Source organism: Ovis aries, chromosome 4 (genome assembly GCF_016772045.2).
Source record: "Ovis aries strain OAR_USU_Benz2616 breed Rambouillet chromosome 4, ARS-UI_Ramb_v3.0, whole genome shotgun sequence".
Lineage (NCBI taxonomy): Eukaryota > Metazoa > Chordata > Mammalia > Artiodactyla > Bovidae > Ovis > Ovis aries.
This window is the reverse complement of record NC_056057.1, coordinates 89,434,841-89,447,919: the sequence shown is the minus strand read 5'-3', so window position 1 is coordinate 89,447,919 and position 13,079 is coordinate 89,434,841. Positions and strand designations below refer to the sequence as shown.

At 37.1% G+C, this 13,079-nt stretch overlaps 1 protein-coding gene and 1 non-coding gene across 4 annotated transcripts in view; one reads left to right on the top strand and one right to left on the bottom strand.

Annotated features, from left to right (window-relative positions):
- IQUB (IQ motif and ubiquitin domain containing) overlaps window positions 1–13,079 on the top strand; it is an 81,181-nt gene that overhangs the window by 11,243 nt on the left and 56,859 nt on the right. For all 3 annotated transcript variants that reach the window (XM_042248759.1, XM_042248760.1, XM_012177058.4), the window contains exons 4-6: window positions 1,191–1,352; window positions 1,439–1,611; window positions 1,814–1,969. In XM_042248759.1, the coding sequence (XP_042104693.1) occupies window positions 1,191–1,352; window positions 1,439–1,611; window positions 1,814–1,969 (491 nt within the window). The remainder of the gene's footprint in view (window positions 1–1,190; window positions 1,353–1,438; window positions 1,612–1,813; window positions 1,970–13,079) is intronic.
- LOC114114640 (U7 small nuclear RNA) lies at window positions 12,616–12,678 on the bottom strand. Its single transcript, XR_003589260.1, has one exon. It is a non-coding gene; the product is annotated as a U7 small nuclear RNA (small nuclear RNA).

Here is a 13,079-nt window from a genome sequence, read left to right as displayed (position 1 = left end):
AAATATCCTAAATCAATTTCGCTTGGATAAAGTCAAGGTGTCAGCAGTGCTTTTCGCTCTCTGGAGGTTCTGGGGAGAGTCTGTTTCCTTGCCTTTTGCGTCTTCTAGAGTTGCACTTCTTGCATTCTTGAGTTTCCTCATTTTCAAAGCCGGCTGCATAGCATATTTAAATCTCTACTTGTCGTATCATCATCTCAGGATAATCTACCCCTCATAGATTCTGGGAATTAGTACATGGATATATTTAAGGCCATTATTCAACCTATCACAAAAGCCCTATAATGTTAATTTTTTAAAATTAAGAATTTAAGGTGAAATTGAAACTCAAAACTTTTTGAATGTGCTTTCTTGAACATAGCTAAAATAGACTAGTGGTATCTGACATATTTCTAAGAATGAGTAAAACAAACCTTTGCTATGTTAAATTCCTAATTGTAATTTAGGATGAACATACATTGGAAAGATTGATATAGATTCTGTCAGTATACAAAGCAGCAGCCAGTAACATTGTATGTATTTCTGTATGCCTTAAAATATAGAAATAAATTTACAGTGAATTTATGAACTAAACCAGTGGATTGAAGGTGTAAGTTCAAGCAATAAACATAAAAATAAAGTGATCATGTACCCCTTTTTTTCAGCAAGAAACAGGCTTAGCTCCACCTTGGCATGAATTAATTTATATGAATTTCTGATAATAGAAACAGAAAGGAAGGGATTCTTTAGACTCTGAGTATATACTTTTCTGCATTCGAGAGAAGGTATGTTAAACTAATCAGGCTTTCCCAGATAAGGATATGATCTATGCTTAATGTATAACACATTGTGATTCTTTTTAGAGAATCATTGCGTAGAATATGATTTTGCTCATATTATAGAATGTGTTTTTAATTTTTAAATGTTTTTAGTTGCATGGTTATTGTATATTTGTATTTCTGATGAGTTGAGAGTTGTATTTTTACTTTCCTTTTGATGCTGAATTCTTGGTCAGGAATACCACCTTAATTTTTTCCATTGCGGAGTTTTCCATGCTAACAATACAGCAAGAGATGGACATCATCAATATTTTTATTTGGTAATTAAACAATATACATTCATATAGGCACCTTTGATGTTTAACATTCCTTAAAATGAGTACATATAATCGTTTCTTTATCATAATATTTCTTATAATTTTATCTCATTTTCAGGAACAGTTCTTAAAAATCATGAGACGCTACTACAGCATGGAATTAAGCCCCAGGATGTTGTGCAAGTGGAAATGTTTTCTTCACATCCAGATCTATACCCAGTCAGAAGAATAGCTAGACCAGCTGAAGCCTCTCAGATCATAACAGTCAGAGTACAAACTGGTTTGTTATTTGATATCTTTTAGATAAATAACTCTAGAGTCTGTTTGTAGTTGAACTTTCATTTAAACTTGGTTTTATCTCCTCAGGCATTGATCAGTACCAGGAAGTAGCTGTTGAGATGATAAAATCTGATTTTCACAAACCATTTCTTGGTGGATTCAGACATAAAATAACAGGAATAGAATATCACAATGCTGGAACACAAACTGTACCTAAAAAGATTCCTGAAAAACTGAATGCTTTTTGTAGGGATACGCAGGTAATATTTTTATTTTTTCATATAGATTTTTGAAGCTGCAGAATCAGCACAGGTTATATTGTGTAGCTCTCTAAAATTAAAATCTTCTAAGGAATTATATGGTGATTAAAATAATGAAAAATACTACATTAAATATGTACAAAATATGCTCTTTGCTCAATTTATGTGTAGTGTGTACTTAATTTTTTTGTTTTTATTTTAGACAGTTTTTCAGAGAGGAAAGCTCCAGCAAACTACAAATACAACGTCCACACAGATGACTAAAATTGGTGTGTATGTATCAAATATTACTGACAAACTGGTAGAACCAGGAAAATATTTTTCAGCAGCAGAATACCATGCTAAGAGATTACAGGCGGTAAGATAACTTATTAAAAGGGAAATATCAAAAAGTAAATTTATAAGCCAGTTGTTTTTTGTGTATCTCTGTGTGTATTTCCCTAAGCACACTTGCTTATGGAACTCACATGGGTGTTGTTGTTCAAGAAAAAATTATTCTTAACACTTGTTAACGATGGTAATCAGATAATTCAAAAGGGAATATTACAATGGAGTTTTGAAATAGGGAAGAGAGATTAGGCTCAACTTTGAGTGCAATAAGGAAAAGGGGGAAAATATAATCAAGGAACAGTGTAGGAGGGGGTCAATGAATGGAAAATTACAAAGAGAAAACATCTGGGGTATGGGGGAATCCTGGTTAAACCAGTCTAATAGGCCAGAGTGATTAGTCAACTAAGGATGATCAGATGTCAAAGGTGGGATTTCTGGTTAAGCTGATTTAGTTGGTATGTGTGTGCATACTAAGTCGCTTCATTGTGTCTGACTCTTTTGAGACCCTGTGGACTGTAGCTTGCCAGGCTCTTCTGTCCCAGGGATTCTTCAGGCAAGAATTCTGGAGTGGGTTGCCATGCCCTCCTCCAGGGGAATCTTCCTGACCTAGGGATCGAGCTCACATATGTTATGTGTCCTGCATTGGCAGGCGAGTTCTTTACCACTAGCGCCACCTGGGAAGCCCGATTTAGCTGGGCTCTTTCTAAAACTGAACAATTCATTGATGAACAGAGAAGGCCAAAAATCAAGGCCTCATTGGAAGAAAAGCTGAAGGGCACTTAATTAGAATGAGATCAAGAAGAGAAAGTTGTCAGTGTGTGTGTGTGCGTGTGTGTGCGTGTGCATGTGTGTGTGCGTGTGTGTGTGTACGCACACGCTAAGTTGCTTCAGTCGTGTCCAACTCTTTACGACCCTATGAACTATAGCCTGCCAGGCTTCTCTGTCCATGGGATTCTCCAGGCAAGAATCCTGGAGCGGGTTGATCCAGAATACTGGCTCCTCCTGTCTTCCCAACCCAGGGACTGAACTCACGACTCTTACAACCACCGGTGTTGGAGAGTTTTTCTTTTTTTCTTACCACTAGCACCACCTGGAAAGCCCAGTGTGAGTCAAGTTTTAATGCTACTAAAAAGCAGTCACTGTATACAGTCACACCCCGGGATAAGGAACCAGAATCCTAAATGTTCCTAATCCTTCCCTTTCCTTTAATAAATCCCTTTCCTTTTTATTAGCTTTGTCCTCTCTATCCCTTGGCTTCAATCTTCTGTCCTTTGGCCTGAACCCTCTGACATTTGAATCACCTATATGGAACTTTATAAACTAATAGGTCAATTGGATATTAAAATTATTTTATCTGATATTAAGAAAGTCACTCCATCACTTTTATATTATTGTTTACATGATCTGTTTTTCTTTTTTTATCCTTTTGCTTTCAATCTATTTGAGTCTTTGAATCTAGAGTATATTTCTTTTAGAGAGCATATAATTGGATCGTGTCTCTTTATCCAATCTGATAATCTCTGCCTTTTGATTGGAATGTTTAATAAATTTATATTTATAATGTGACTATTGATAAGACGAGTATATCAGCCATTTTGCTATTTGTTTTCTATATGCTGTGTGGCTCTCTGGTTCCCCTGTTCATTTAGTGCCTCCTTTTATGTTAAATAAGTGTTTTCTAGTACCATCTTAATTCTTTTTTTTTAATTAAAACTTTTATTTTCCATACAGTGTGTACTTTTTAAAAAAAGTGTACAATTCAGTAATTAAAAATTTTTTTTACTATGTAACTAGAGTTATGCAACCATTACCACATCAATTTTAGAATATTCTCATCATTCTAGAGAGCTTCCCTGGTGAGTCATTTGTAAAGAATCCACCTGCCAATGCAGGAGACACGACTTTGATCCATGGGTTGGGAACATCCCCAGGAGAAGGAAATGGCAACCCACTCCAGTATTCTTGCCTGGAGAATCCCACGGACAGAGGAGACTGGTGGGCTATAGTCCATGGGATTGCAAAAGAGTCAGACACAACTTACTGATGAAACAACATCATCATCCCAGAAAGAAAGACCGCATCTAACAGTAGCCAGACCCTGTCTCCCAGTCCTTTCTGCGTTAGACAACCACTCATATACTCTCTGCCTCTGTTGATTTGGCCATTCTGGATATTTCATATGCGTGGAATCATACAATGTATAGTCTCTGTGTTGCGACATGAGGAGCTCAGATAGTAAAGAATCTGCCTGCAATACAGGAGACCCAGGTTCGATCCTGGGTCAGGAAGATCCCCTGGAGAAGGAAATGGCAATCCACTCCCATATTCTTGACATGGATAGAGGAGCCTTGTGAGCTACAGTCCATGGGGTCGCAAAGATTCAGACATGACTAGTGACTAACACACGTACATTGTATATACCCAATTGTATATACTTACTGTAGGTAGGTCAATATATATACACCACATTTTGTTTATCCATTTTTCAGTTGATGGACATTTGATTTTTTTCCCACCTGTTGGCTATTAGGAATAAAACTGCTATAATCATTCACATAAAAATTTTTATACAGATATGTATTTTCATTCTCTTGAGTATATGCCTAGGAATGTATCTGCTAGATCAAATGGTAATTCCCTGTAACTTTTTGAGGAACTGCCAGGCTGTTTTCCAAGGCAGTTTTACCATATTTATATCACACCATCAGTGTGTAAGGATTCTAATTTCTCCATATCCTTATCAACACTTTTGGATTATTCCCATCCTAGTGAGTGTGAAGTGGTATCTCATTGTGGTTTTGATTTGCATACCCTGTGGCTAATGATACAGAATATTTTTCATGTATTTATAAACAACTTGCATATATACTTTTAGGAGAAATGTATATTCAGATACTTGGCCCAATTTTAATGAAGTTTTTTTATTACTGCTTTGTTGTGTAAGAATTAAAAAAAAATTATTTGCTAAGCGGTTGCTCCAAGTATAATTTAGGCCTTTGAATATATATCTCATTTTATAGCAACATACTTCATATTAATACTAACTGAAATTCAATAAAAATTGAAACTTTGCTTCAACAGAACTTTGTTTATCCCTTCTTTGTGCTAGCTCTGCTATCATCATACGAACATGTTTATTCTTTGTATGTTTTAAGTCTTATAATTCCTTTTATAATTATTGTTTCTATGCAGTTGACTTTTATTTTTTAAGTTTAAATGTATATATTTGTTTAAACATGCTTATTAAAAATAAGAAAAGCAAATAGCAATCACCTACATCTCACTTGAGTTAAAATTAACATCTCATATCATTTTCTTTCAGTTTGAAGACTTTTCTCTATATTTAAGTACACTGGTTTAGTTGATGGTATCCTAAAGGTCTCTGAGTCTCTTTTACTTTATCATTTTCCCCTTTTCTTCAGAGTGGATAGTTTCTAATGATTTATCTTCAAGTTCATTCTTTTGCCAGTTAAAATCTGCTGTTGAGCCTGTTTTTTTGTATTTTCATTTCAGTTTTTTACTGTCAAACCCCAAATTTCTACTTGTTTTTTTTTTTAAATTTCTGTGTCTTTATTGATATTCCCTGACAATATATTTTAAACAAAAATTTATTTAATTTTTGTTTAACCCTAACTCTAACCCTGAACATAGTCAGTATGGTATTTCCCTTCTGTTTTTCCAAATAGCATTGCATTTGGAATGCTAAGTTGTGTCCGACTCTTTGCAGCCCTATGAACTGTAGCCTGCCAGGCTCCTTTATCCATGGGATTCTCCAGGCAAGAATATTCCTGACCCAGGGGTCAAACCTGCATCTCATGTCTCCTGTGATGGCAGGTGGGTTCTTTACCACTTGCGCCACCTGGGAAGCCCTGCAAATGACATTAAAGAAAAAAAAAGTAGAAAATTTCTCAGTCAGATTTTTCTTTTTCTTACTTTCCATTGGGAGATAATTATGCACAGAATTTTATAGAAGTTTCTTGTACACATAGCATTATATCATAAACATTTCTCTACCTTTTATTATAAATAATTTAATGGCATTATATTATGCCACAATATAAACAGTGTAATTTAATTACTTTTGTAGGACATGTAGACATGTTTTAATGCTCCATAAATTGTAATGTGCATTTAAAAAATACTTAGAGATGTTAGAAGTTGAATTACTAGGAGAAAAATGACTTTTTTTGAAGTCTTAAGATATTTCCAGTGTTTTTCAGAAATATTGTACAAAAATATATGCCCAGAAACCATTTATAAGAGCCCATTCCATGCTGACTTCATAGTGAAGTGAAGTGAAGTTGCTTAGTTGTGTCTCACTTTTTTCGACCCCATGGACTGTAGTCTACCACACTCCTCCGTCCCTGGGATTTTTCCAGGCAAGGGTACTGGAGTACCCTTCACAGTAGCACGTAACATTTAAAATTTTTTGTCTCCTTATAGATATTACATATATTTTTATGTTTTCTCTCAACCTATCAATCATACTTACTTTATGATGTCTTTATTGTAAAATTTATTATTAATAATATTCCCTTTTATGGTTTTTGCATTTTATATATTGTTATAGAAGGCTGTATCACCCAATAGTCATAAATATAACTTTGTTTTAAAGTTTGTGTGTATTTGTATACACACAAATTTGTGTATCTGTATTTTTTAAAATTGACATCTTTACCCTATTAAACATTTGGAATTTCAGTTAAACATGACATATGAAGCAGATACATTTATCTGTGTTACCTCCTAGCATCATTTTGCTTCAGTAAAAAGAATTGAAAGTAGTGATTTTGTTTTTTGTGTGACAAGAAACCTGGATCTAAACTGCTGTTCTAACGCAATTAGCCCATAACCTTGAGAGATGAGGCTTTACTGTGTCTGTTGACTCATGGTACTGAGGGAGACTGCTCGCCAGGGGGACCACAGGACTAACTTTATAGCTGACTTTATCAACGCCTGAAGTTATTTCAACCTAAATAATTTTTATTTTTTCAGTCGAAACTAATTTTCACAAAAGGAGAAGATGGAGCTATTACAGAGATTTGGGGAGGAGTGACATTTTGGTGAAATTTAAGTGATACAGTATTTTGATATACTGTTTTGGTATAAAACAGGTTGTGTGTAGATGGATCAACGTCAGGTCTGGACTGAGACATGGACCAGAGTCCTGTTCCTTTCATAACAAAGTTAGGAGGGAGATATGGAATGTTGTTTCTTCTCTGAAGTTCAGCACGTTGGTTGAGAATCGAGGCTGCTTCTCTCTGTCAAAATAATGTAGATCCTCCAGGCAAGAGTGGGATGTTTCATTCTTAGTGATCTAATTTCAGACAGCAAAGTTTGTGATAGATTATGATTTTAGGAAACAAAGTTTCTCAGGGTAAGAAAATCATGACTCAAATAAGGGGTTTGTTATGACATTTTATAGCTGCAGAGTGTCCTTGGGAGAAATATTATTTCCTATTAACTTTGTAGCTGACTTTATTTATGCCTTGTATTTGAGCTCGATAGATTCTTATTTTCTCAGTCCAAACTAATTATTATTTTTTGTGGCTGGTGGCTCTGTGATGTCATTAGGAACCTGAACTCTTATTACCTTCCAATCCATTAATCTTATTATTGCTTCCCAGGCAGCACAGTGGTAAAAAATCTGCCTGCCAGTGTAGGAGATGCAAGAGACATGGGTTTGATCCCTGGGTTGGGAAGGTCCTCTGGAGTAGGAAATGGCAACCTGTTCAAGTATTCTTGCCTGGAAGATTCCATGGACAGAGGAGCTTGGTGGCCCCAGTCCATGGGGTCACAGAGTCAGACACAATGGAATGCATGCGCACGTGCACGCACACACACACACACACACACACACACACACACACACACACACACACACCTTATTATCGTGAGCTTGGTACTATTGTGATGATAAAATGGTTTATCAACCTTCAGCATAATGTCTGCATCTGCAAGAAGGAAAAAGTCATGGAGCATGTCTCATGGAGGCCATTCAGCAATTTCCCCTGAAAGCCAGTGATTCAGGTTATAGCTCATTGGCCTGAACTGGGTCATGTGATTGTCCATGTTGGGAGTATGTGATAATTACATTTTTAAAGATTTATGTTGTTGCTCCTGAGCAAGATTGAAGTTTATATGGAAATAGGAGAGAAAAGCTGTTAGGTTTTCTCTACAGGTTTTCACTACAATACTTTTCAGACTCCAATAAAGTGATATTAAAGGAATAAGAAAATTATAAACATACAGGAACAAAGAATATATGATAAGAGAGAACAGTAAATGTCAGTCGATTTTTTAAAGTTCTACAAAGCAGATGGAGAAGTGTTAACTTGACTTACTTGAGCAGAGAAAGTGAAAATCTAAATGCCTGCCAAGGGGGATGGCATCAAAAACCAAATTAGTTTGCCCCATAGAATCTTGAAAGTGAATTGGAGGTTCTGTGGAAGACAGAAGTGAAATGTGAGCTGTAGACAGAGGGATTGGTTAAAATAAGGAGTAAATTTCCATTTAATAAATTCTTCTATCTTGATTGATTCCTTTCTATATTTTGTTATGTTTATTTTATTCTTGAACTTCTAATACTAAGCTCAATGCTTAGTATTTAGTTTAAATCTTTCTTGTTGTGAATAAGATTATAGTGTGTTTGACTACTGATATTTTTCTAGTCATTCTTTCCATTCATATCATTTTGCTTTTTATTTATTTATTCTTGTTTGTTTATTACCTTTTTTGATTTGACTTAGTGACTTAGTTTACTTTTTTGATTTGACTAAACTTTTCATTTTTTTGTTCTTTCATAGTTTAGAAGTAGGTACTTTGTTTCTATTTTTTAGTGGCTACTCATAAAGTTTTTAATGCACCTAAAATTTTTGTGAAAAGTGAAAGTGTCGGTTGATCAGTCGTGTCCAACTCTTTGCGACCCCATGGACTACATAGCCTGCCTGGGTCCTCTGTCCATGAAATTTTCCAGGCAAGAATACTGGAGTGGGTAGCCATTCCCTTCTCCAGGGCATCTTCCCAACACAGGATCAAACCCAGGTCTCCTGTATTACAGGCAGATTCTTTACCATCTGAGCCACCAGGGAAGCCCCAATTTTTTTATACCAGATGCATATTTAATCAGGCTGTATATTTTTTTCCATGAATAAGTCAAGGACCCTAGCTGGCTTTTTTTCATTTCTTTATCCTTCTCCTTCACTCTTCCATTCAGTGAGGATTTGATATTGGAATTACAATTGTATATATATCATTGTAATTTACAATATAATTATGACTTCAGATTATTCTTATATAATTACATTGATATTATATATGATTTTTTCAAATAATAAAGGTTATAGCCTAAAACCTTTTTTGAAAGTTTTTGTTCACTTCTTTAAATTTTCATCTTCAATTTATTGTTCTTCTTAGTGCATATTTTCTAGTAATTGTTTCAGAGATTATTATGCATTTGAGGTGAACCATGTAAGTCCTATTGAATCAACCTCATTTTGGGTTTTAGTTTGAGTGGGTATCGTAGGTTAGATTCAAACTTATTTTCAGAATTATTTTCTTTTATACTTTTGTAGCAGTTTTTTATTAAAACAGGTACAAAGATAGTGTATCTGATGTAAATGGGATTCTCAGTTCTTTGTTTCCTCTTTGTGGAAGCTTTTAGGATTTTAATCTGTAGGCCTCCCCAATGGCTCAATGGGTAAAGTATTTGCCTATGATGCAGGAGACACAGGTTTGATTCCTGGGTTAGGAAGAACCCCCGGAAAAGGAAATGGCAACCCATTCAAGTATTCTTGCCTGAAGAATCCCACGGACAGAGGAGCTTGGCGGGCTACCGTCCATGGGGTTGCAAAGAGTTGGATGGATATGACTGAATGAGCACGAACTAATCTTATTGTGATGTGCTTTAGATGTGGTGATGGTTCCTTTCTTCCTGAGTCTATCTTTAGTTTGGTGAAATGTTCTTCCATTATATTTTGAACTATTTCTCTAATCCAACTTTCCTCGTTCTGTCTGAAACCTGTATAAAACATATTTTGGTGTGTCTGCATTTATCTTCCATGTTTCTCGATTTTCCTCCATTCTTTCTAATTTTTACAACCTTTCACCCTGTGTTCTAAAAGATTTTCTTGCCTAAGTTTCTTGCTTACTGATTCCCTCTTTAGTTTAGTTCAGTTCAGTCGCTCAGTTGTGTCTGACTCTTTGAGACCCCATGAATTGCAGCACACCAGGCCTCCCTGTCCATCACCAACTCCTGGAGTTCATTCAAACTCACGTCCATTGAGCCAATGATGCCATCCAGCCATCTCATCCTCTGTCGTCCCCTTTTCCTCCTGCCCCCAATCCCTCCCAGCATCAGGGTCTTTTCCAATGAGTCAACTCTTCGCATGAGGTGGCCACAGTACTGGAGTTTCAGCTTTAGCATCATTCCTTCCAAAGAACACTCAGGGCTGATCTCCTTTAGGATGGACTGGTTGGATCTCCTTGCAGTCCAAGGGACTCTCAAGAGTCTTCTCCAATACCAGAGTCAAAAGCATCAATTCTTCGGCGCTTAGCTTTCTTCAAAGTCCAACTCTCACATCCATACATGACCACAGGAAAAACCATAGCCTTGACTAGACAGACCTTTGTTGGCAAAGTAATGTCTCTGCTTTTCAATATGCTATCTAGGTTGGTCATAACTTTCCTTCCAAGGAGTAAGTGTCTTTTAATTTCATGGCTGCAATCACCATCTGCAGTGATTTTGGAGCCCCCAAAATAAAGTCTGACACTGTTTCCACCGTTTCCCCATCTATTTCCTATGAAGTGATGGACCAGATGCCATGATCTTAGTTTGCTGAATGTTGAGCTTTAAGCCAACTTTTTCACTCTCCTCTTTCACTTTCATCAAAAGGCTTCCCTCTTAGACTCCACATATTCTGCAGATTAGCAGAATAAACTTCTATTAATAATTATTGGCTGATACTTATTCTTCTCATTGTAGTAAATCTTTAGCTGGGCTTGAAACTAGAACAGGCTTCCCATGTGACGCTAGTGATAAAGAATCCACCTGCCAGTGTCGGAGACACAAGATACGCGGATTCAGTTGCTGGGTTGGGAAGATCCTCTGGAGGAGGAAATGGCAACCCACTCCAGTATTCTTTCCTGGAGACTGCCATGGACAGAGGAGCCTGGCAGGCTGTAGTCCATGGGGTCACAAAGAATTGGGCGCGACTGAGCACAGCACAGCACAGAAGAGGCTATAATGTTGAAAACTACATTTTACAACCTCTTTTCTATGTTGGTGAAGCCTGGGGAAAGAAATGGGAGTGGAAATGACATGTGCCCACTCTGGATACTGCTCTTGAAGTGATTGGGTTGCAGTTCTTTTGTCTTTTTTCCCTTTCGACAGGCTAGAAGATGATGATAAATTGACCAACCCCTAAGATATGCAAGGAGGAAGCCACCTGTAATATTAACACAGAGCTTCTTACTGGCCCTAAACTGATTGCCAATCCAGGCCTAATCCCTAGATTATCACATGAGAAGGGAAAAACTGTTGTTTAAACAACTGGGTCTTAGTATTTTTAATGAGTTCAATAAGTTTAATAGCCCCCAAGCTAAACCCACTATACTGATTTTTTTTTTTTTTAAATTTCAAAAAGTAAACTTTGGTCACAGTCTTTTGTTGCTTCCTTTGTGTTGATTTAGTGGCTTTTTCTTTCCCTCTGAAAATGTTAACTGTCTAGTTTGGTCTTGTTTTTTGTTTCATTTTTCTCTTTAAGAATGGTTCTAAGCCTTTGGCAGGCATCAGAACATCTGGAAAATGTGTGAATATACAGAATCCATGCCTACCCCAGAGTTTCCATTAAGTAACTCTGGGGTAAGGCCTGAGAATTTTCGTTTCTAACAATTTTCTAGTTGCTGCTGCTGCTGGTACTCTGATCATCATACTTTGAGAACCTTCGTTTTAGTGATTCTCTTCCACACAAATGTAATTTCTTCTACATTAAATGAAGAACCTTTTATATTGTTGTTTCCTCTCAAATCTTTGTCTATTCTTGGAGGTGTACTCCAGAGTATTTGAAATTCCTGATGTCCAGTGTGTTATAACATATTTCTTTACTGTAGCCTAACTAACCCCAGTGGCTTTAGGGGATGGGCAAGGCTTAATTCTGGATGGCATCTGGTTTTCTGGAGAGGAGGCTTGTATTCATCCTGGCTGTCACCAGCCTTCTGGGACCCTAACCACTCTTGTGTGTGCTAGTCACTTGGTCGTGTTCAACTCTTGCAACCCCATGGACTGTAGCCCACCAGGCTCCTCTGTCCATGGGATTCTCAAGAATACTGGAGTGGGTAGCCATTCCCTTCACCAGGCGATCTTCCAGACTCAGGGACTGAACTCACGTCTCCTTCATTGAAGGTAGAGTCTTTACCATCCGAAGCACCAGGAAAGCCCACTCTTACCTAACTTAGAGGCAGATACCTCTGGTAATCTCTGTCTGAGTTGCTTTAGAGGAGCCTGTCTCTTTTGCATTTATCAAGCAGTCATCTTTTTAGTTACCCTAAGGCTCCTTCTCCTCACAGGATCCATCAATTCTGGGACTGAAACATCTTAGATACACTTCTGTGTTTTCTAGCTAGCCTCTCCGGTACATAATTAGGCTGTAGATTCCTTCAGTGTTTTCTCTCCATGGCGGATTTTCCAGTACAGAGTGGAAATCCTGCTAGAAAAATTCTGAAAGAGCCGTAACACTAATTCCTTCTTCAATTTACTCCACTTGTCTCCTTTCTTAAAGGGATTTTTTTCACAGTTTCTGTTCTGTTGGAGGACTCCTTCAGTATGATCCAGTGTCTTTACTTATTTCTGCTCCTGTAATTTTTATGTAATTATTAGGGATTAGGATGAGGGGAAAGGATGTGTCAGCCTATTCTCTACTCTCAATCTTTATCTAACCTCTCTATATTTTACCTTTTTTAAAATGAGTTTCAGTTCAGTTCAGTTGCTGTCCGACTCTTTGTGACCTCATGAATCTCAGCATGCCAGGCCTCCCTGTCCATCACCATCTCCCGGAGTTCACTCAGACTCACGTCCATCGAGTCGGTGATGCCATCCAGCCATCTCATCCTCTGTCGTCCCCTTTTCCTCCTGCCCCCAA